This window comes from Maniola hyperantus, chromosome 6 (assembly GCF_902806685.2).
Source record: "Maniola hyperantus chromosome 6, iAphHyp1.2, whole genome shotgun sequence".
Taxonomy (NCBI): Eukaryota; Metazoa; Arthropoda; class Insecta; order Lepidoptera; family Nymphalidae; genus Maniola; species Maniola hyperantus.
The window spans coordinates 9336093-9359761 of NC_048541.1; the positions used below are offsets into that span (position 1 = coordinate 9336093).

Below are 23669 nucleotides of genomic sequence, written 5' to 3' on the forward strand. Positions count from 1 at the left end.
GGATAAAAGTGACCTATATCTTCTCTGTGATATACGTCATCTCTTTACCAAACACATAATGCCCACAACCGCAGTGTGGATTTAGGTTTTTAAATTTAGGTGGAATGAATTTTTTTTAATTAATTTTCCAGGTTAAAAAGTAGCCTACGCCCTTCCCCGGTCTGCAAGCTATCTCTGTCATATTTTGGTCAAAATCGGTTAAAAGGATAGGCTAGCGGATAGACAGACACAGTTTCGCATGTATGATTATTAGTATGGATTATGTGACACAACTGAGTTAAGCCTTTTATTTTCTCCGTTTCTGCTGGTATAACGGCCGATATTGAGGGAAGTGTCTCCCAGTTTTTCTAATTTTGGCAACAGTTTTCTATTTTATGATTTCTAGACATCTGTTGATAGATTGATAGTGGTTAGGACGTCCGCCTTCTAATCGGAGGTCGGGGGTTCGATCCCGGGCACGCACCTCTAACTTTTCGGAGTTATGTGTGTTTTAGTTAATTAAATATCACTTGCTTTAACGGTGAAGGAAAACATCGTGAGGAAACCTGCATGCCTAAGAGTTCTCCACAATGTTCTCGAAGGTGTGTGAAGTCTACCAATCCGCACATGGCCAGCGTGGTAGACTATGGCCAAAAAACCCCTCTCACTCTGAGAGGAGATCCGTGATCTGTAGTGAGCCGGTAATGGGTTGATCATGATGATGATGATGAGACATCTGTTTTAAAAAAATTGCCGTCACTTTTTCGATTACTTGATTCCTATTTTACCCATAGAACCCCACAGATATTATGGTCGATGGTGTCACATTTACTGTTGGTTGTTGCCGCAGGTAATGAAAGCGTGCTGGCGGCACCTGCCGGAGGAGCGGCCGTCGTTCCGCCTGCTGAAGGAGGAGCTGGCGGGCGTGGCGCACAGCGTGCTGGCCGACTGACTGCGCCTGCTGCTGCTGCTGCTGCCGCTGCCGCCGCGCGCGCCCTGCCCGCCGCGCGCCACGCTGCCGCGCGCGCGTCGCCTGCACGCCGCCGAGCCCGTCTGAGCGCACATTGTGTTCCCCCTTCGTGTTTCGTCTCGTAAACACAATAATATGATTAGGATCATACAAAATTGAGCAGCAAAATGCTCGAGCAATTTACATTGATAAATTCATAATTGACTAAGTCACAACTAACATAAAGTTCAAAATTGCTTGCAAGAGATAATTCCTGTGTGGATTTTCTCTTGAACTATATATTTTTAACCCTATTCTAGTTGTGATTTAGATATTTACCGATGAAAACTGCTCGAGCATTTGGCTGCTGAGTGTGCGTTGACTCGTAGGCTGAGGTCTATATAGCGCACTTTTACTTTGCTCGGACTTAAGACACTGTTAAAACGAGACAGCCTTATATCACCGTTATAAATCGATCTCGATTAAACTTATTACTTAAATCTAAGCAAAGTCGAAGTACGCTCTATAGATCTCAACCTAAGACAAATCTATAGTGTACTTCGACTTTGCTCAGACATAGGGCGGTTTCAGATAAGCGTTTTTTCTGCACGAAATAGCGCACTACATTTCGCGCTTCCATAAATCGAACGCGCGCGCACGCGGCTGTTTCTGCAAGTTCACTCGAACCAATGGGATCTGAAATGGATTCTGAAGAAGAAATAGCTTGCGTGTAAATGAGTTTATAGTTTGCGTGTAAAAAACGGTGATAGCCTAGTGGTTAAGACGTCCGCCTTCTTTTTGGGAGGTCGGGGGTTCGATCCCGGTTACGCACCACTATCTTTTCGGGAGTTATGTGCGTTTTTAAAACAGTTAAATATCTCTTGCTTTAACGGTGATGGAAAACATCGTTAGGAAACTTGCATGCCTGAGTTCTCCATGTTCTCAAAGGTGCGTGAAGTCTGCCAATGAAATGAAATGAAAATACTTTTTATTCAAGTAAACTTTCACAAGTACTTTTGAATCGTCGGATGCATCTACCACTGGTTCCAAATCCGCAATACGCAGATCCACAATCCGCATTGGGCGAGTGTGGCAGACTATGGCCTAAACCCTTCTCACTCTTAGTAGTGACCCAGCTTAGTAGTGGGCCGGTAGTGGGTTAATCGTGATGAAATGAGTTTATCGTGTCACAAATGGCGCGTACGTAACGAGCTTATTACGTGCAAAAATACACTAATCTAAAATCACTCTTAAAACAGTTAAATTGAGATATGTCTTGTTTTTAATAAAGTCTGAGCAAAGTTTAAATACGCTTAAAAATAGATCAGCCTTAGAGCCCACACTGATACCGCTAGCTGACTACGTACCCTGAGTTGTGCGTCGTAATTGGGTATTTGCCTACTTTTGAATTTGATAAATATTATTGCTTTATTATAAACTAGAATAAAAATAATGACGTACACTGAAAAAAATATTAAATTGCAACAAAGATGTACAAAGTTACAGGCATTTTAATTTTGGAGTGGGAGGGTCTTCTTTCCCTTTCTCGCAAAACAAAAATTTGTATGAAACCGCACGAAGCTATTATGGCGTTAGTAGGTGTGACGTCAAACTGCTGTATCGCTGTCTCTGTCTAATCAGAAATATTTAAATGCTTGTAACTTTTTTGTTATTTGATCGATTTCATTAGTTTTTTCAGTTTACGTCATTAGTTTTTTTCTAGTTTATAATAAATTAATAAAAAAAGTGGATTGAAATACCCAATTATTGATGGCCTTAGGGTGTACGACTGATTTAGCCTTTTAAATATTATGTGCGTCAAACAATACGCAAATACCTGACATACAGGGGAGCGTCTTATCTGCGCGCTGCGATTTATATTTCACAAAATGACTAACCCCCGTTTTCACAATCATTACTATGAGGTCTCACAGTGCGCTTTAACGCACAGTGTGTGGTTCCACCAATCAGATTATTATTTGTCACGTCAATTTTCGATAATCTGATTGGTGGAATCCACACTATGCGTTCGAGCACACTGTGCGATTTCATAGTAATGATTGTGAATACGGGTGTATGTTCCAATTTCGGAGCAGCCATAACATTAATGCTAGATATGCCAGAGAGCGATTTTTACAAAATGTCACTATTTTGCATTTAAGTTTAATACGAATAGCGAATCCGATTCTAAATTGTAACTTGGGATACTAAATGTTGACGTTTTAGTATACAAGTTTTGTTTAATTAAAAACACTCAAGATAGAGCGCTTCGTTTCGATCATAGATAGTAGAATACTACTAGATGACCTATCAGATTGCCAAGGTGAGACGAGATGGTGTGTAAATCAGAGACGCATGTTTGCAGAGACTACTACATATACTAGGTAGAATACTTTGTATGAAACCAGTTTTCTTTATTTTTCCAGCAGCATTATGTTAGTCTCATATACAAGTTTTCTCTCTGATATTTCTCGTCTTACGTCAGTAAGACGACTATGGTTTCACCATGCGATCCACGTCCGTGAATCGTACGATCGCTATTGATACGAGAAAATGATTTTTTCAATTGATACGAAAAAAGGAAAGTTATAAGACAAAAAGATTACAATGCAGTTACGAAACAACACATAATTTGAACATTAGAAAGAATTTTGCTTGTATTTCGCGTAATTTCAACATTCCACTTTTTGTAGTGAGATCAAGTTCTATAATGAAATACCAATTCCATTAGAAATAATGTAGGTAAATTTAATAAATGCTTACTAAACATGAAATCAGCAGTAGCCAGGTGAAATTTAAACATTTTATATAAATACCTACTGTTTAATTTACTACCATAGTAGCAAATGTTTTCTAAAATATTTATATGCTCTGTAGGAAAGATATTTTTATGAAAATGTCTGTAGCAAAGTTCGAGTATATTAGAAAAATAATATAAATACATACCATCAAGGTTACCCCTCTGCTGTAGATTTTGTTTATTAAATATTTAAGAAACAAAAGTTCGACGCCTTTGAGGATGTTTGAAGTCAATCTTTACAATAATTAACAAGTTTTGTATTAAAGTATCAACCCATATTTTTGCAACATCTAAATGTTATTAGTTATTTTATTACCAATTTACAGTTTTATTTTATATAATCATTTATGATAATATTATAATTCCTTTAAGAAAAGACATGTCCAGTATTACTAATATTAATAAGTAAGCAAAAAACAAAAAAAATGAATTATAATGAGTAAAATTTAACTCCTCACACGCTATTTTAGCTTTGTGTCAAATTTCATGTCAAAAAGTACGATTTTAGTCCTTATTTCAAAGGTAAACCCATACTACGAAGTAGTACTTAGAAATTCTTTGGGTAAACCGTACTTTTGACATGACAGTTGACCCATAGAGTTAATTAAAATGGTGCGTGAGGCGTCATTTTATACGGACTATATATTAAAAAATTTACCATATAATTTTTTATTGATCTGTTTTTTTGTTTTGCAAAAAACAGCATCAAAATAGGTGCCAGTGGTTTCGAGGAAAATGGTAATGGGCAACCACTCCATATACCTAAATTCATAAGTATCCTCTTATCTCAAACACCGTATACTGCCTCTGTTCCGTTCCGTCGTGGGTAAAAAATTGCTTCTTATATTCTACAAATGCATAAGACGATTTTTTTTGTGATTGTTCTATTTTGTTAGCTGTCATTTGAAGAGCCTGTTTCAGAACTGCCAAATAAAAATCTGATGAATAAATTGATGTTTTGACAGTTTTTGTATTGTCAGTTAAAGCTTATTTGGCGGGCTGTGAAACAAGTCTTTAGTCTCAAGTCTCAACAAGATTACTTCCTATCTAGTGTAAGAAAAACTTCCAAGTGTGTGTTACTCAGGATTTTAATCAAATGCATCACACACAACTCACGCAAACACTAACATGAGATGTTCAAATTAGTTTTTGAGATTTGTACAGGGATAAGAGGATATACATATTACATATTTTAATAAAAGGGTTTAAAATGACACACATGTATGAACCAAGATAATATATTATAATAGTTTATGTTTTACAATTACATATTATTTATGTATTCGCTCAATTAAATGAATTGTCTAATATTATAAGATATAAAACCTATTAGGAATATCTACAAGGGGCAACCAGTTTAACCGTCCACTGCCTCTATATATTATATGTACACATAATTTACTTTATTACCATTATCAAACATTCGTAATCTGTATAATTATTATGAACAAGACTTAGCCTTTATAGCACAGTATTTCAAGTTTAACATTTGATACCTATTATGTCTAGTCGCCTTGCATGCATAAATAAGTATTATTTATCACACGTTTTAAATTACTTATCGAATTGTATCATAACACACATTATAGCATCATATCTTTACCAAATGTAGTTTTTACTGTGTATGATACTAGTATGAGACATCTAAAAACAGTAAATTGCGACTTATTTCATTAAAACTTTAACTTTAAAGCCTGCATAGAATAAAAATAACGAAAGCCGATCATGTCTATGTCTATGACCTATCTGCCTATGCTATGCCTATCTGGTTTTTCAAGCATGACCAGTGGCGATTTGTGATGAACCAAAAAGGCAAAAATAATGGGAGAAATAGTGTGGTTTGTCTAGTATATATAAAATGCTTTCCATTAGACACTAGGCGGGGTTTTAACCTAAATACCTAGGATTCATCAATTTTAGTGTTGAATTAATTTTATGTAGTTTTTCTGAATGACATTAATAGTAAATTATTTTGTTTAGGTATCTAGCAAAATATTTTAATAACAGGCCGACTTTAAGAACCACGTAATTGAAATTCTGGCTTCCATGAATTAATAACGCACTATAACAAACTTGTTATCTATATATATATATATTTTGTTCATTTTCGTATTACATCTTACACTTGTGTTTTTAACACGTTTATTGACAGTTTTCATTTTGTTTTTTTTCAAGAGACATATTGAAATGGATATCCATATTAATAAATGCGAAAGTGTGCGTCTGTCTGTTTGGTAACTTTTCACGGCCCATCTATTTGACCGATTTCGATGTTTGGGTACAGAGTTACTTCCTGGGGATTGACATAGGTTACTTTTTATCCCGGTAAATCAGGATTTGCCACAGGTTTCTTAAAGGCGCATCCGTTTTATCGATTTTTATGAAATTTTCCTTTTGGCTTTCATCCCGAGAGTGGCATAGGTTACTTTCCCGGAAAATCAAAGAGTTCCCACGGCATTTTTAAAAACCTAAATCCACGCGAATTCGCAGGCATCACCTACATAATAAAATTAGGAATTATAGTCGCAAAATGTATAGTAGCCGTTTTTCTGTTTGTTTAATATTAAATTGCAAATATTTATGTAGTTTTCTACGACGAATATTGGTATATTATGTATTTTGTGTGATTAAAAACCTAGTCATATTTAGTTGAACTAACTGATGTTTGTCAGTTGAATGCACTGTTAGCAATTGACAGTCAACCAAGCAATTGTTGATTTACAAGTATCAAGAGATGACACAGGATCATTAAATTCTTGGCCAATTAAATAATTCATAATAATTAATTTTGAAATTATTTACTACTGAACTGTCTTGCATATCATTAATGTAAAGTTCGTCCCTAATCATAATTTTGGGGTTTAACCACTACATGTTTTGGTATGGCTTATGTCATTAAAATAGTTAAAATAATTATTAATTGCCTATTATTAGCATCTAAATATTTTTCTGATCCCTTAAATTAATTCAATGTGGGTGAGTAAATACCGTCCCAATAAGAAAAGGAAGATGGATGTTATAATATTATGTGATAGAGATTATATTGTAAATTATTGTGCGTTGGGTCGCCATTTACTCCACAATGAAAGGGATGCTTCTAATCATTGTGATAGTAATCCATCACATAGTAGCGACACAGATTTGTGCCAACTATTTGTGTAGGTTCTACTCCATATTTAAATTTTTGTAGATATAATTTTAAGTATTTGTGACTGAATAATGTTATTTTAATTTTAATGCAATTTTTTTCTTTATCGTGTATGAATTAATATGACTGTAATCTCGGTTAAGTTTCCCAAATAAGTTGTATAACTTCTCTATAGCTATTATGAATGCTTTGTAATATTTTTATTATATTATATATATTTACTCTTGTGATTCAAATTTGTCACAGCGTCAACAGTACAATAGAGTACATTATGATTACATTAATTAATTATTTGAATGCTTTGAAGAAGTTTGCTTGCAAATTGTACAGCGATTAATTAGTACCTATACATATAACTGTTTTGTAAGTAAATATATTATACAAAAGAATAATTGTGGTTTTCTTTATTAATTTTCGAGATACAATGGGGCCGATTCCCTTGTACACAATCTCTAAAAATGACACGTCTAAATCTATTGATATCCATGTTATAATATTGCTTGCGGAAAAGGATAGCACTAGATTTAGACCAGTTAATTTAGTTTAGCTTAGAGATTGTGGCTAATTCCGTTGTACGCAATCTCTAAACTAAACTAAAATAGCACGTCTAAATATATTGCTATCCCTTTCATAATGTTGCTTGCGGAAAAGGATAGCACTAGATTTAGACCTGTTAATTTAATTTAGTTTAGAGATTGTGTATAAGAGAATCGGCCCCATTGTGTACCTACAAGAGAATCGGCCCCAATACTTATTATACATTATACAGAACATTTTATCTGATAAATTGATTTTATCACATAAATATAACGGAATGAAATGAAGTATAAGATAAGAATATTATTGAATAGGTAGGTACATAATATATTTATTTTTTAATAAATTTGTCATCTTTTATCTAGCAAGATTGTGGAAATTTTATCAAAAAAGGTAAGTAGCCTGCTTAAAAACCCACTTGAAAATGAATACTTCCAGAGTTACATGCTTAGTAGTTTGGAAACTTCATTGAATACAACCCCGTAGTTAAAATAATATGTTGCGTGGGTTCTTTCAATAACTATAGAAGGGGTGACATTTCTATAATCATATTGAAAACTAATTTATATAGGTAGTTACTAATTTGTAGATTGGTATGTGTAACAGTATTTTGTATACGTAATAGTATGTAAATACGTGTAGAGATACTCAAATCTATATACTTACTAATAAATAAAATTGAAGTACCTACGTATGTCTGTAATTTTGAAATAACTACCTCAAATTAAGCTCATATGGTTATTTGAACTGTACCATAACATAACTGATTGACGCTTTTTAAAATGTTTGTCTGTCCGTTTGAACGGGCTAATCTTCGGAACGGCTGAACCTATTTTGACGGGACTTTGACAGACAATTAGAGCTAGCTAGCAATATTTTTTAAATTGTTGTATTTATTATTTCGTTTTCCTTTTGCAGAGAATTTTTTAAATAAAATACACAGTGATTAAATTTTTCAAATAATAAATAATTATATTTATTTACCTAACTATATTTTTTATACACAGAGTACCCTGTTGTAAGTAGAGCGTAACCACAGAATACTAGAATACTACAAACATAATATTAAAGTAATAGTACCTATAACAAGATTAACTTGTTATAGGTACTTCAGAACATCAATACCTACTAATTTATTTAATTGCAACATTGCAAAAGTATTTTAATAGGTACCTATATTATTAAAAAAAAACTTAAAATAATAAAAAAACTGTTACAAATAAATAAGTTACAAATTATGAATGGCAGCAGAGTAAAATTATTAAAATAAATCATAAAATGAAGTAACATAAAATCTAAATATGTATTTAATAAATATGTATATTATGGTCCAGCAGCCGCCACTTGTTTTTTTGTAATTAATAACAGGCTGAATTTTCGTGAGTAGGTTCTGTCCGACGAGACGCCCAAGTTTTCCTCTGTGAAAATTCTGTGAATTAATCACTTAAAATAACAGGCGGTGTCTGCTGGACTATTATATATTTCATAAAATAAAGCATGATTACAGCAACTGAAACTAATTTTTTTTAATTGTTTCTACATAGGTAGTTAGGTACTTATCTAACAATTTTTGTAAAGTAACATTGTGGCTTTTAAGCATTATTTTTGGAATGATGCTATGTACTTACGTACAAATTACAAAACATTCAGTACTTATTTTGTTCAAAGTTAAAGTTCAAAGTAAAAATATTATGAATCAAAGCGAAATCTATGTAATTTGGACTTACATTTTAAAAAAATACAACAACTAACTTACATAATTGTACTTAAGTTAATAGTAAGAAATAGTAGTATACTAAATTGCAACTATTTTAGGTACTTACAATAATAAATTATAATATTTATAATTGTCTAATAAAACAACAGCTTAATTCATTTTTGTAATATTACAGTAAGTATACCTAATATTAGGCTTGTAAATTATTATTAGCTTTTGAAAAAGTAATAAGATTCCAAAACTAAGCTATGCCTCACAATTTATTTTAGTGAATCCATTGCCTCTTTATATCCAAAATCTTTAAAACATAACTTATTGAGTGATGATGTTTGATTTTTATTTTAATGGTCATATTCTCTATGTCCATTTTGATATAGTTTTAAACAAGAGAGTAAGTATATAAATACATAATTAGGTATGACTAGTATAAACATCAATAACTTATTGCAAGTATAATAATATGGCTAAGTTTAATTTATTTAAATACATCATACAATATACATATTTATGAATATACCTTCATTAAATATCTGTGGGCAGGATGTCTGGTATAAGATATTGACAGAGTTCCATTTCAGAGTTCACAAACGTCACTTTTCTTGATGTATTTTCGTCAAGCCTAAAAATGTAAATATATTATTAAAAGCTAGTTATATATATAAAATATGTAATAAATTATTATTACTTAATTTTTTGTAAGACATTTTCGGTAGCTTACCATCCTTTTATAACTGCCCAACATCCCGAAAAAAATGCTGGAGCATTAATGATGAGACAAATTCCAAGTCTCTCTGGATAATGTCTACTGAGAAGCCAAATTAAATTTTTCAGGACTTGGTAATCCATGCAGGACAAAGTAAAGTTATTCAAGTCAAAAACGATGCACAAATTATCCACCACCTCTTCAAAACACCTCTTACTAGCATCTTCCTAAAAAATAATAATTTTTTTAATGTAACATCATGTTCAATTTTAGCATGTATATTATTCTTAACTAACTTCAAAATAAGGTTCTGAATAATTGAACATGGTTTTGTTGGGTCCATGTCCAGTCTAAAGAATTATTTATTTTTATATGGCCATTTTGCTTTTATTATTTGACAACATGACAAAAACAACTTTTCAGTGTGCAGTTTTTTTTTAAATAAAAATAGCGAGCAAACGAGCAGGCGGGGGTCACCTGATGTTAATTGATTACCGCCGCCCATGAACACTTGCAGTACCCGAAAACCCACCAATGAGTTGTCGGCCTTTTAAGAGTTTATTGGTCTACCCCTTGAATAACCCAATATTGTAATCTAATTTGAACAATGCATGGAGAAAAGGATCTGGCACACCGGGCGGTCGAAGTGCATCAGGCAACCGGTGGGAGTGAAGTTGCTTGCGGTGGCGTGCGGTACGCTTGTTGAAAAAGGAGGGTGGTGGTCAAATAACTCTTCAGAGCACTCGCCATTATAAAGGCGATAGAACACGCAAAGAGAGCTTGGTGCTCCAGGATTTCCAATGAGCTGGTTAGTTTGGGATTGTCCACAAGTCAAACAGCCCGCCTTTGGATCCGTTCAAATTTAAGGAGTTGGTACTAGCAAAGGTGCTCCAGCCCAAAGGAGAGCAGTACTCCATATGTGGGTGGTCTTGCACTTTATAGAGAAGAAGCCTGTATTCGGGCGCGAAGTACCGCTTTTCTCTGTTGAGCACTCCAAGTTTTTTGGAGGCTAATTTGGCCTTGACTAATAGAGTTTATAGGCCTTAATAGAGGCTATAGAGTTTATAGAATTTTAAAGTTGGTCCAGTTTTTTTTAAATGTATTTAAGTTGTCACAGTTGGCTACTATTATTCATCAGGTTCCATACCCGAACGGTGCCAACAGGACCCTATTAATAAGCCTCCGCTGTCCACCCATCTGTCTGTATGCGGGCTCAGCGGGCTGGATCTCATGAACCGTAATAAATAGGTAGAGTTGAAATTTTCCGCGCGTATTTCTATTGTTGCTATAAAAATAAACAGTAAAACACCAAAACGATGCACTTCAAAATGACCACCATGCAAATTAAAAATAAAATAAAAAGCACATAGTGTTATAATATCTTGTACATTGGTACAGAACCCTTCGTTTGTAGGTCTGACTCGCACTTGACTAGTTTTCCAAATTGTTTCAATATTCATCAGTGAATATAAATGAAATAAAAATTTTACTTATTTGCTGTTGTGTCAAATAATCAATAAATAAGTAACATTTTTGAAATAATTTTTGAAAGAAAAATTAGTTTGAATTTATTGTGTATGATCAATAACAAGATTGTTACCTTAATAGGCAGAAAAAGTGAACATTTTTGGAAGGTTCAACACCTCTAGAGGCATGTTAGTGTTATGATGTCAAATCATTTTAGGGAATACCTAATTGAATTATTCACCATAACAACTATTCCCATCATCTCTAAAATGTATGTTGAATAAGGCGTAAGAAGAGTTAACGTAGAGTTGATTAAAAAGTACTTACCAAACAATATACAATAAATTTTGTAAGCTCATCAATGCTTCTATCGCTTGAACTGTGATTTTTTGCTGGGATGTAAACAATTGGCCGACCAGCAATATCTCTGTGGCGTAGAACTCTAGCTTTGTCTTTATATTTTTCTATTAGTTCTTTGTTTTCATGCAAGTCAAGTACACCATATTCAACTCTCCATTTATTTGTTTTTAATATGGCCTACAATTAAAATTGAATAATGTTCATTTATGTAAGCCTATTCATTGCACTTATGACAAGTTAATACTACCACTGTCTAGCAAGACAAAGCCAGCTACAGATCGCGCGGCGAGAGTTTGGCTTTGACCTTCGGGTGGAGGGGATTACTGCGCATGGGTACTGTCACGCACACAATACTTTTCCTTTTTTATGTACCAGGTTGGATATTTGAGTGGGTCAAAATTCATGTACAGTGGTAATAATGCTAGAAAATAATACGAAATAGATAAACTTCTTCATTTATTAAAACTATTGATAGTTATTTTACTTATATAAAATGTTTATTTCCTTTTAAAGTTTACAGAGACAGCGATGAAAATTCTAAATAATTGTTTTTTAATAAAATTATTTATTCCAAGATACATGTAAAATTGGTACATACAAACAAAAGAAAACTTAAAATAATTATTAAATACAAAAGTTAACATTAAAAAAAAGTCTTAGCAGCAGTGCTATTCAGATTCTTATATAATAAACAATTAACGAAAATAGCAATTCACTTGTGAACGTGATTGTACAAACAGAGGCAGGGAACGACTGGAGCAGTGGAGCGCCAATCAGAGCACCGCGTGCGCCTACACACCCGCCCCGCACCCCACTAATTGCCCGTTGATACCCAATTTCTGATTTCTGCGCAATAACGGTCAAAGCCAAACTCTCGCCGCGCGTACTGTAATACCTGTTGTATGCGTATTACTAAGTACATAAAATATTATATTGCATGCAGGTAGAATGAAAATAAAACAGTCACTATCGAGCAGCTGGTCGTTTCATTACATGGTGACAGCGGTGCTCAGTTAATTATTATAAATAGAATTAGGTAATTATGTCTATAACATTATTGTATTAGGGGGTGGTATGATAATTAAAAAAAAATTTTTTCCTCAGCAATTTACAAAACCGTGTTATTTGTATTTTAGGATCCTTAAATGTCGTAAAATTTATTAAAGATTAAAAACGTACATATAACCTATTCTAACATTATAAATGCTAAACCTTTCCCGGCCCTTCCATTACACCCATTTTCACAAAATTTGGTAAAGAGATAACTTGCATCCTCGGACATAAACATAGGCTAATTTTATCCCGGAAAATCAAATAATTTCCATTCATGTGACAGTCATTATCTAGTAGAATGTATTGACTTTCAATATTATCAAATACTACAATGCATTGTATCATCATAGTCACTTTGGAAACCTTAAATTAGCCTAAAATTTAAGAGCAAAAAGCTTTGAATTGTGAAATAGCAATAAGTACCTATAAAGTAACTATATCCAAATTAAATAGAGTATATCCTAATTAAATTAAGTCAGTAAGTAGTTACCTGAAATGCATTGTCGATAGTTTTAAACGCTCGTAGATATCTCTTCAACGAATAATCGTTGTGGTATTGGCCTGGATCCGCGTCCACAATTAATTTCATCCTTTCCTTTAACTCTCTTAAATCTTCTTCGTTAACTGGTTTTGGTTCCTCAGCCATTATATCAATACCTACAATGGAATGTTTTATAAAAAATGGGAATAGAAAACTGTGATTTCACAACGGCGTCGTCGTTTCGTGAAGAGGACACAAACTACAACAGGAGTTTATTATGTTAATACGTAATTCAACAAAACTATATTTAATTAAGAAAAAACATATTTATTCTTATTCTAAGGGTGACTGAATTATTGAAATTAAAATTTTGTACGAGTTTTTATTATTTTAGGGTACAACGACAAGCACAGACCAATAACATATAGGATAGGCTCTTTTGGCACTTAACACTGTCTCATGTCTGTCAACTGTCAATATCACTCAAGTGCCGTAGATAGAGTAATAAAAGTAGATACAGGAACGTTTGCTTTCTCATTCACACTAAAAAGAAACCACAGATAAAGTTACTAATGTGATAAACAGAGACGCAGCTAACTTATTTTTTGCCCCTTATCGTGTAACTGGTTTTTTCCAGAATACATACAAGGAATGCAACATTAGTTGCAAAACAAACTTTGAGAATTCGTGGCGTAATTGTGTTATTTCTCATTAGTTATTTACTTGTTTTCACATAAAAAACGTTTAATACAAATATTGTTGATAGGTTAATACAAATATTGACTACTAAACAATGGTGATAATTGTCGTGTTATTCATCGTTACGTCGTGCTATCGCTATCTCATACGCGGCTACACAGTACTTCAATCTACCTTTATTACTCTATATACGTCAAGTTCCAATACTTGACGTAGATAGAGTAATAAAGGTAGATCACGGTATACGGTTAATCTTTAATCTATGCAATAATGCCAATACGCCCCGCGGTCAATTTGACGGGGCGTAGTTGTAGAACAATGGCTGCTAGCAATTAAAATCTCCTCAATTTTATGGAATATATTGAACATGTCAATGTCGGAAATCGAATAAGTTTTATCTAGTTTTAACTGAATGTGAAATTGGGAAAGCCGTCCCTGTTTCCAAATCGAGGAAGAATAATAAAAACGATTTAAATTTTAAGGACCATGCAATTACAAACTTTCAAATACCTAACTAACTACTATAGTTACCTAGTGCTAAATATAGCTATAAGATGCAGACACATTTTATGTTGTACCCTATGGTTGTACCTATCTATTATCAGTAGGGCGATTTCGTAAAACCTGCATCAATCATTATTACAATATCAATTGTTGTGATTGGCTGAATTTGTGCTATTCTTGTTGCAACAATGCGTTGTAGCCAATAGTGAGCGAGCGTCAACCAATCAGAGGTGATTGCGATCGTGACATTGTAGGTGTCATTCTAAAGCAATCGCGCAGCAGGATATACCGTGGGTACATGTACTGGCCCTAAATATAAAAAAAACCGGCCAAGTGCGAGTCAGGCTCGCGCAACGAGGGTTCCATACTGATGTCGTGTTTTTTCGCCATTTTGCATGATAATTCAAAAACTATGATGCATAAAAATAAATAAAAATCGTTTTTAGAATGCACAGGTAAATACTTTTCATATGATACCCCACTTGATATAGTTATCTTATTTTGAAAATTAAAAACACTAGTTATTAGCTAGGTAGTTCATTACCACAATTTAATTTTTTTTGTGTGATGTAACCACAAATTCAGGGTTTTCAGATTTTTCCCCGAATGTCAGCTATAAGATCTGTAGCTCTGTTGTGGCACGATTGAAGGATAAATGTTTAAAAATAGCATGCTATCCTGCAGAAACTGTTTGTTTTCCTGGGTTTCCCAGAATAAAAAGTAGCCTATGTCAATCTCCATGTTTATAACCACGGATTAGAGATTCACTCATCTGTGTTTATAACTAAGTATAACCAAACCATGCAAAAAATCACGTCGCGTGATTGAAGGATAAATGTGTAAAAATAGCATGCTGTCCCGCAGGAACTTTTTGTTTTCCAGGTACCTAATTATAACAAGTAGCCTTTGTCACTTTCCAAGTTTTCAACTATAACCATGCAAAAATCCCGTTGATCCATACCTGTTGCGGCGTGATTGAAGGATAAAATGTGTAAATTCAATTCAATTAAAATCATTTATTCAAAGTAGGTAGGTACTTTGTAGGTAAGTACCTACTCTTTTTGATGGTTTCGGGATACAGGTGATAGTGGTGATAATTTTAGTTGGGTATGTTAATTAAAAACTAAAGCTAAAGGTTCCAAACGCGCCCAGGTCTGAGAAAAGTCCACAACAAACTCAGCGGGGTATTCTTTTTATTATCACCACTTCACAAAATCACTTAAACTTAAACTTATTAGAACTATATCAAAGCTGTTAAGCAACTCAATCTCAAGCTTTTTTGTCATTTTTAAATGACAAAAAAGCTTGGACATGTGTTATAAATAACACATCTTCAATAATATGTCTTCTGTCGCTTAGTCGCTTCGAAAACAATTTGACAATAGCAAGTCTAGTATCAATAATATAGGAGGTGTAGTAGAGGTACCTACCTATAGTCCACGACAGGTTGAAATGGTAATCGGGGTATGAGGCGGGGGGAGGCTCCGCATACCCGTGCTAGATCCCGCACCGCGGGTTAGCGCGGGGGCTGTGTGAGTGTGCGGGGCGTCCCCACAGTTACGTAGGTAGGTACTTTATACTTAATACTAGTATTTTAGGAAAGGAGTCCGTTAGCGACATTAAAGTTGGGAACATGTGCAATGCGTCTCCTAAAATCTGGTATAGTGCAACAGAAGCTGTACCCGATGTCTACGCGGTCTGGTTGCCAGTTGATCCAGTTGAACGCGGCGTTGTTGCGGCATCTGTCGGTACAGAACTGGCGTTGACGAGCCTCGGCGAGAGTGTAGTACGGGTTATTGATACTAATAAACGCAGTACCGCGGCGACGAGATGCGTCGTACACAACCTGGAAAATATCCACAATTATAATTTTTAAAGAATATTATTAGCCATGTTAATCACCTTTCCCTTCCAAGTAGGTAAACGTAAAGTTTGTGTTAGGAGTAGGTCAGAGGCGAATTATCCCTAAGGCAAACTAGGCACGTGCCTAGGGACGCGAGTATACGAAGGGGCGCGCGCGATCATGTTGAGTTCCATTACCTAATTATCCCTACTAATATTAGAATAGAATAGAATAGAATAATTATTTATTTGCATAATGTGGTACATAAGATGTTAAATCTAAGAAACAGTCCAGCACATTAGCCATGGCGGCGTACAAATATAGTTAACAGTTGTGATTATTGAGTGTGACTAAATATTTGTTTATAAAATACAGGCAAATCATAAAATTAAACTTAAACCAAAATGTCAAAACCAAGCGAATATAGGCACTGTAATAAGCTTTTTTTTTTTTTTTAAATAATGTCCAACAATAGAATGTCAAAAACGCTTTTTATCATGTTTGAAAAATTCTTCTAAGGAGTAAAAATTTTTCCCTTGCAACCATTTTTTAAGGCTAAATGGAAAATATCTTGGAGTGACCGGAACTGGCTCTTCTTTATTATAGCAAAGTGTCGTGACATGATGTTTTTCACTCGTTCACATAAATACTTAGTATAATCACCAACAACCAGCTATGCAATGAGACGATTCCTCGTTCTTAGGTAAGATCTCTGAGGTAAATTAAAGCGAATCAAACGAATTCTATCTAGTTTGCATTGTGGAAAGGGGCGTTGGTAAGCAAAGGTCAAAATGTCATCCCATGGAAAAACAGAACTGCCATACCTACAAACTCTTGGGAAATGTTTACTACATTAACTATGTTTTGTAGATTCTACAATCTAAAGAGCCCCTAAGACGGTCAAGCACGTAGATATGTTTAGCTTGATCAAGCTGCTTGATGCGAGCTTGATGTGACCGTCAAGTGGCTTGATCAAGCAAACGCCAGTTGTCATAGGTATCTCGAAGACTGTCTGAACGTCGCGTCAAGCAAATATATAAAATCACATCAATCACGCGTCAAGCACGTAAATGCTTGACTCAAGAATCAAACAAATTTTGTGAACGGGCATAGTGCTTGACTCAAGCAAAAACCTACATGCTTGAAGTCAAGCCGCTTGACCGTCTCGGAAGCCCTTCAGGTAGCTAGGTTCCTACCTTATAAAAGTATTCAGGTACAGGAACACGATTGTTAGAATGCAAAAATATATCAATGAACCGCCCAGCACTGTTTCTTAATTGAGTGACGCCGAATGTGCCCGTGTAGATAACGGTGTTGTATCCGGCAGCAGCAATGCGTCGACGAAGATTCTGAAATACAACAAGAATTTAGATACATAGCCGATTTTAAAGGTACAAACATATTGCAGGGAACTTGTCACATAAAATATTAGTGTAGCGCTTCGCTGGTTGCCCAGGTTTTAGACGTCCTATTTGGTTCTTTACTCATGTCACGGTTTCGTTGAGCGGTAAGAAAGTTCTGTGTTGGGCATAGCATGTCGCTTACACGTTGCTGCGAGAAGTGACTTGTTTATAAGTCAGCTATAATATACTTGTAATGGAAAATACGTCTTATTTGTACAACAACTAGCTTATGCTCACGACTTCGTCCGCGTGGACTACAAAATTTCAAAACCCTATTTCACCCCCTTAGGAGTTGAATTTTCAAAAATCCTTTCTTAGCGGATGCCTACGTCATAATAACTATCTATCTGCATGCCAAATTTCAGCCAGATCCGTCCAGTAGTTTGAGCTATGCGTTGATAGATCAGTCAGTCACCTTTCCCTTTTATATATATAGATAAGTCGTTGACATGTAAGTACCTTCTCTCCGAATATTTATGTGTAGGCAAAAGTATCCCTCTGATTCTCTAGAAAAAATAATCGCAGAATCGCATTAGCGTCGCGCTTTCGAACGTTTAGAAACACTGATTGCCCAGATTTTTAGACGTTCTAAAGTTTGGTTAGTAGGTACTTACTATTTCAAGTCTCATCCAATTTCCTGCGTTGAAAGGTTGCCATTGTGGAGCAGCGTTGATGAAATAGAAAGTGGAACGTTGTCCGGTCGCAAAGACATAGTTGGTCTTAGCAGCCAGGTGACCACGAGCCAAGAACTGGGTAGATGTTAAGTATCTCTCAACCATGTTGCTACCCAATAGGTTGGCAAAGACCTGCCTTTGATTGTTTTGGGTATAAATATTGTTAATATTTACACCAGGGAAAAATGGGCCCGCTAAAAAGAAATTGTCTCAATTACAGTTTTTGATAAACAAGTTTCAAACAGTAGGTAACAAAAATTGCAAAACCAGCACAATTTCAATCCGATTATCTCTGACTACCGCAGCCGAAGTGCTTCGCTTTATCGAATTCCGACGGATCTGCAATTTATGAATAAGTATTCTTTAAATTGTTTTCTCTAAAATGTAGGTAAGTACCTATCTACTTAAACACTTTATTAAAAGTGGATAAAGGGAAAATAAGTGAAACTTATTCGGGGTAGGTATTTCGGATTGCGTGTCTCGAAGCTGAGCCCTCGTCTTTGCAGAAGAAGCAGCTTGACTTCACTTCTATTCCCTATTTCTGGGTTTTATGTTTCAGCCTTTTAAAAAAAAAACACCATGCTTAAATCATTAACTTGTCTTATATATTCTGACCAGCTAATTCCCGTGACTTCATCCGCGTGGACTACACAAATTTCAAACTCCTATTTTACTCCCTTAGGGGTTGAATTTTCAAAAATCCTTTCTTAGCGGATGTCTACGTTATAATAGCTATCTGTATGCCTCAGCCCAATCCATCTAGTGGTATGAGCTGGGCGTTCATAGATCACTCAGTCAGTAAGTCAGTCAGTCAGCTTTTCCTTTTACATTATTTTGTATCTGAAATGAAAATATGCAAATGTTTATGAATCGACGGTTTATTAATAAACTAGATGATGCCCGCGACTTCGTCCGCGTGGATTTAGGTTTTTAAAATCCCGTGGGAACTCTTTGATTTTCCGGGATAAAAAGTAGCCTATGTCCTTCCCCGGGATGCAAGCTATATCGGTACCAAATTTCGTCAAAATCGGTTGAACGGATGGGCCGTGAAAGGCTAGCAGACAGACAGACAGACACACTTTCGCATTTATAATATTAGTATGGATAACATGCAATTCTTACCTAACCAGCTAGGTCGACCAACCCCAGTTTGATGGATTCCGTTTGTTACATCTTGATTATACCACACATATAAAACTTCCATTCGGGTGGTGTCAAAGCAGGACCAGTAATGGACATGGAACACGTTGTTGACAATAAATCCAGTACTGTAATAGTAAAATTTAAGAGACCGTAACAAAAAGAAAAAAAAAGAATGGATGGATTTTATATAGATTTCTTCATTGTTGCAATTTCTGTTTTTGTTGTAATTAACTAATTACAACAAAAACGTTACGAAATTGGATAATTATCCAAATCGCAAATAAAAAAAAAAATTACCTTAGGGCCTGAAGTAAGTCAGATTAATACAGACTTATCATTTTATCTATGAATAGGGAAACAAAACGAGGAACTGGCTTACAAAATCGGAGACAGGTTGAGTTGAGTTGGCAATCGGGGTATGAGGCGGGGGGACGCCCCGCGCACCCGCACGTCACCTGCGCTCGCCCGCACCGGGTTAACGCGGGGGCTGTGCGGGTGTGTGGGGTTCGTTTCCCAATTGCCGTCTCAACCTGTCGCGTACTATAGGTATGCCGTTAGATATTTATGAGTACTTTGTTCCTTTTTTAAATTCTATTTCGCTATCGTTTGATTCCCGACATTTTAAATGTCACGTAAAAGCTGACAAAACTGCGACTACCTACAATTTGCATTTTTTATATTTTTAGTATTGGTTTATTCCGGTAACTCCGGTTTTTGATTGAAACCCATTTCTGGAAGCAATTATTTCTTACGCCTCTTTGAGTCCATTTTCTTAGAAAATAATAACAGGGATTGATTATAACTGGATCAAGACACTACGATTAAAAGAAATTTGATTCGAGTTAAAAGAGTATCTACTAGGTAGGTACTTAGTCCGGTTCTGATCGCCAGCTCTTCTAAACACTTAAACGGCGACATGGTCAAAAAAATAGGCTATTTTTTTGGAATTTGTTCAATTAACATTTTATAAAACTTGTAGGTAGGTACTTACCTACGTAGGTAGGTAGGTACTAATATACTGAAACGTCTATTAATACGACCTTATACGATTGTAAGAGTAGGTACATGATTGAAATTGCATACCGTATAACGACATTATTGTTGAAGCATCTTTGATTAGTTTGCTGTGTCTCGAACGTAGCATGGTTACTACAAGTAATTTGTCCAAAAGCTTGATTTCCATTCAACCACCCAACACCTGACACTAGGTTATTGCTAACACATCGAGCAGTCTAAAAAATAGTAAATTTTTATACTTAAGTGTCATCATACCTACTGTTGTTTTTGTAAGTATAATATGTACGTAAAATAAGTACATTCTTCTTTATCATTCAACATGATTCCGATTTTTCATTCCTCTACGCTGCACCGACGTCCCCGTTGCCGGACTGAAACATCTCTTATAAATTTGTTTACAATCCATTTGATCTACAGACTTGTGCTGCTCGAGCCCAATGACTAAAAGCCACTTATAAAGGACGAGTGGCTTGGTTTCCTCCTAGTAAGTCTACCACCGCTCCTCTTCCGTTGTGGGTTCGCAATAATCCGATATTTCTTCGGTTCTTCGAAATAATCTTCCATCATTTAACCTTTAAGTGGTTAACTATCTACAAGTTTTCAACGATTTTGTTGTACTAAGATATTTATCAGAATAATCATTTACTATTACGAGGAATCGTATGTGTTTGTGCAGGCCCTTACTGTAATATAAAAACAAGTCTTACAGCCTACTTACAGCAGTATGAACGGTCGAAACAATGTTGGGATGGCGAATTTGTCTATTTGGTCCTGGGCAAGAGACAATGACTTCCTCTCCGGTGTTAAGTCGAACTTGACCAGTAGTGCCAGTGGGGGCGAGGAAAGTGTTCCTTGCTCTAAGAAGGTACACGGGCTGTGGTTGACCAAAATCACCGTTTACTCTTAAGCTGCAGCCTGTATTGTTAAAGTTAAAAAATAATATGCAAGTATACAAATACAAGTAGGTTATAAGTAGAAATCAGTAATATTTAAAAAATATTTTTTTTACATACTACATAATTAGGTAAGTATACTTACTTACCTACATATACCTACCTATCTAGTGTTATTAAGGCATGCAATATTTACTTGAAAATAATTTCTGAAGTACCTATAGTCCGCGACAGGTCGACATGGCGATTGGGGTACAAGGCGGGGCGACGCAACGCACTGCACCCGCACGTTAGCCGCGCTCGCCCGCACGAGTTAGCGCGGGGGCTGGGCGGGTGTTCCCTCCCCGAGTGCCATTTAACCTGTCGCGTACTATATCTATGTCATGTACAAAATTTATTAGTTCGAGCCGGCAAAACCCGCTGTTCCCTTTTCCTACTGTCTACTTTTGCTGCTACTCACCTCCTGTATAATCATTTTCATTAGAGAAGCTTTGATATGTAAATGTTAGTCCGTTAGTTAGTTTCTTTAAACAAATATGTATAAAATTACTCGTACGCACAAACATGAGAGAAATTTAACACTGTAAAGAGAATAAATTACCACTTCGTGAAGAGATTGTTTGGTTAAACCATTGGAGTTGCTCAGTCGCAAGCCAGGTATCCACGTAATCTTCAAATTGGTCATCGCTCTTAAAGCTGATTCTCGCTGGATCTGGCAGGGTAGAAGGAAGGGCAGTGGCAGACACCGCCACCGCCAACGTGGCTATGAGTAGGCGAAACATTGAATGTTACTTCTGTACCTCAATTCCTTAACAATGGTCAACGGCCAGCTTTTAGAAAACAGTGACAATGAAAGCACCATGCTTATGATATTTATACGAAATCCATATCTTTCGTTTTAAGCATAGGTAAGTATAGACTATTTTTGCCACCAATGCGAGATAATGGTATCTTTAAAAATCCAGTCAAGTGCTAGTATGACTCGCACACGAAGGGTTTCGTACCATCGAACAAGATATATATGTAATATGTATGTACCTACCTTACACTTTTAGGTATGTAGAACACTGCATGTTAATGACGAACAGTGCCATCTACTATATCTGATAAGATTTTGTAAACTAATATTTTTTTCGTGAACGCATTTTTTTGTGATGCAAGTAACACAAATTCACGGTTTTTAGATTTTTTCTTGCTAAAAGATCTACCTACCTACCAAATTTCATGATTCTACATGGTCAACGGAAAGTACCCTGTAGGATTTCTTGACAGACCCGACAGACAGACAGAAAACAAGGTGATCTTATAATCATCATCATCATCGTCTTCATCAATCGATAGATGTCATAGGTCTCTTGTAGGGTCTTCCACACGCCACGGTCTTGCGTCGCCTGAATCCAGCGACTACCTGCGACTCGTCTGATGTCGTTCGTCCACCTAGTGGGGGTCTTCCAACGCTGCGTCTTCCGGTGCGAGGTCGCCATTCCAGCTCCTTGAGACCCCAACGTCTATCGGTTTTACAAACTATGCGCCCTACCCATTGCCAATTCAGCTTCGCAACCTGTTGAGCTATGTCGGTTACTCTAGTTCACCTACGGATCTCCTCATTTCTGATTCGATCACGTAGAGAAACTCCAAGCATAGCTCTCTCCATCGCCCGCTGAGTGACTCTGAGCCTTCTTATGAGGCCCATAGTTAGCGACCATGTCTCGGATCCATATGTCATCACTGGCAACAGGCACTGTTCGAAGACTTCTGCACTCCTGCTGCTTGTGTCTTCAAGCACTGAAGAATAATAGGAGGTGATCTTATAAGGGTTCATTTTTCTCTTTTGACGTACGGAACCCTAAAAAATTGTCGCCTAAGATTATTAAGATTATGAGTTAATAATATAGATATTATACAACTGATATTATATTAATTAGCAAAGCAGTGATAGCTCAGTGGTTAAGACGTCGTCGTCCTAGTCAGGGGGTCGGACGAATTCGATCCCGGACACGTACCTCTGACCTTTCAGGGTTAGGCGCGTTTTGAGAAATTAAGTAAGTAGGTACCTACCTATCGTTGTAACTTTAATGTTGAAGGAAAACATCGTGAGAATACCGAAGAGTTATTCTCCATAATGTTCTCAAAGGTAGTATGTGAAATCTGCCAATCCACACTTTGCCAGCGTGGTAACCCAGCCAAACCCTTCTTTTTCTGAGACGAGACCCGTGCTCAGTAGTGGACCGGTGATGGGTTGATCGTCATGATGATGATTATAGTAGTAAGGTATATTGTTATAGGTATTTTTGAAAGA

At 35.8% G+C, this 23669-nt stretch overlaps 3 protein-coding genes across 7 annotated transcripts in view; 1 reads left to right on the forward strand and 2 right to left on the reverse strand.

Moving 5' to 3' along the window:
• The window catches only part of Btk (tyrosine-protein kinase Btk29A), a 33101-nt gene extending 26155 nt beyond the window's left edge, over positions 1-6946 (forward strand). For all 5 annotated transcript variants that reach the window (XM_034969214.2, XM_069499441.1, XM_034969215.2 and 2 more), the window contains one exon: positions 830-6946. In XM_034969214.2, the coding sequence (XP_034825105.1) occupies positions 830-931 (102 nt within the window). In that variant the 3' untranslated portion in view covers positions 932-6946. The remainder of the gene's footprint in view (positions 1-829) is intronic.
• LOC117982794 (uncharacterized) lies at positions 4953-13607 on the reverse strand. The gene is made up of 4 exons (XM_034969218.2): positions 13204-13607; positions 11628-11837; positions 9849-10060; positions 4953-9749 (listed from the first exon to the last, which is right to left on the reverse strand). Exons 1-4 carry the CDS (start codon positions 13357-13359, stop codon positions 9653-9655), a joined length of 675 nt encoding a protein of 224 aa, XP_034825109.1. The 5' UTR covers positions 13360-13607; the 3' UTR covers positions 4953-9652.
• A 2203-nt stretch (positions 13608-15810) lies between these two features.
• Positions 15811-22175, reverse strand: LOC117983198 (uncharacterized). Its single transcript, XM_034969679.2, has 7 exons — positions 21972-22175; positions 21196-21392; positions 20544-20692; positions 19440-19585; positions 18258-18511; positions 17437-17589; positions 15811-16243 (listed from the first exon to the last, which is right to left on the reverse strand). The coding sequence occupies exons 1-7, from the start codon at positions 22150-22152 to the stop codon at positions 15992-15994; spliced, it is 1332 nt and encodes a 443-aa protein (XP_034825570.1). The 5' UTR covers positions 22153-22175; the 3' UTR covers positions 15811-15991.
• Between the last annotated feature and the right edge of the window lie 1494 nt (positions 22176-23669).

Coding starts and splice junctions, on each gene's coding strand:
- LOC117982794 (XM_034969218.2), bottom strand. CDS start 13,359: ATGGCTGAGGAACCAAAACCAGTTAACGAAGAAGATTTAAGAGAGTTA. Junction 10,061..11,627: donor AATTTATTGTATATTGTTTG/GTAAGTACTTTT, acceptor ATTATTTTTTAG/GAAGATGCTAGTAAGAGGTG. Junction 9,750..9,848: donor TGGGCAGTTATAAAAGGATG/GTAAGCTACCGA, acceptor TTACATTTTTAG/GCTTGACGAAAATACATCAA.
- LOC117983198 (XM_034969679.2), bottom strand. CDS start 22,152: ATGTTTCGCCTACTCATAGCCACGTTGGCGGTGGCGGTGTCTGCCACT. Junction 20,693..21,195: donor TTTCGACCGTTCATACTGCT/GTAAGTAGGCTG, acceptor ACTATTTTTTAG/ACTGCTCGATGTGTTAGCAA. Junction 18,512..19,439: donor TGGTCGACCTAGCTGGTTAG/GTAAGAATTGCA, acceptor ATTTCTTTTTAG/CGGGCCCATTTTTCCCTGGT.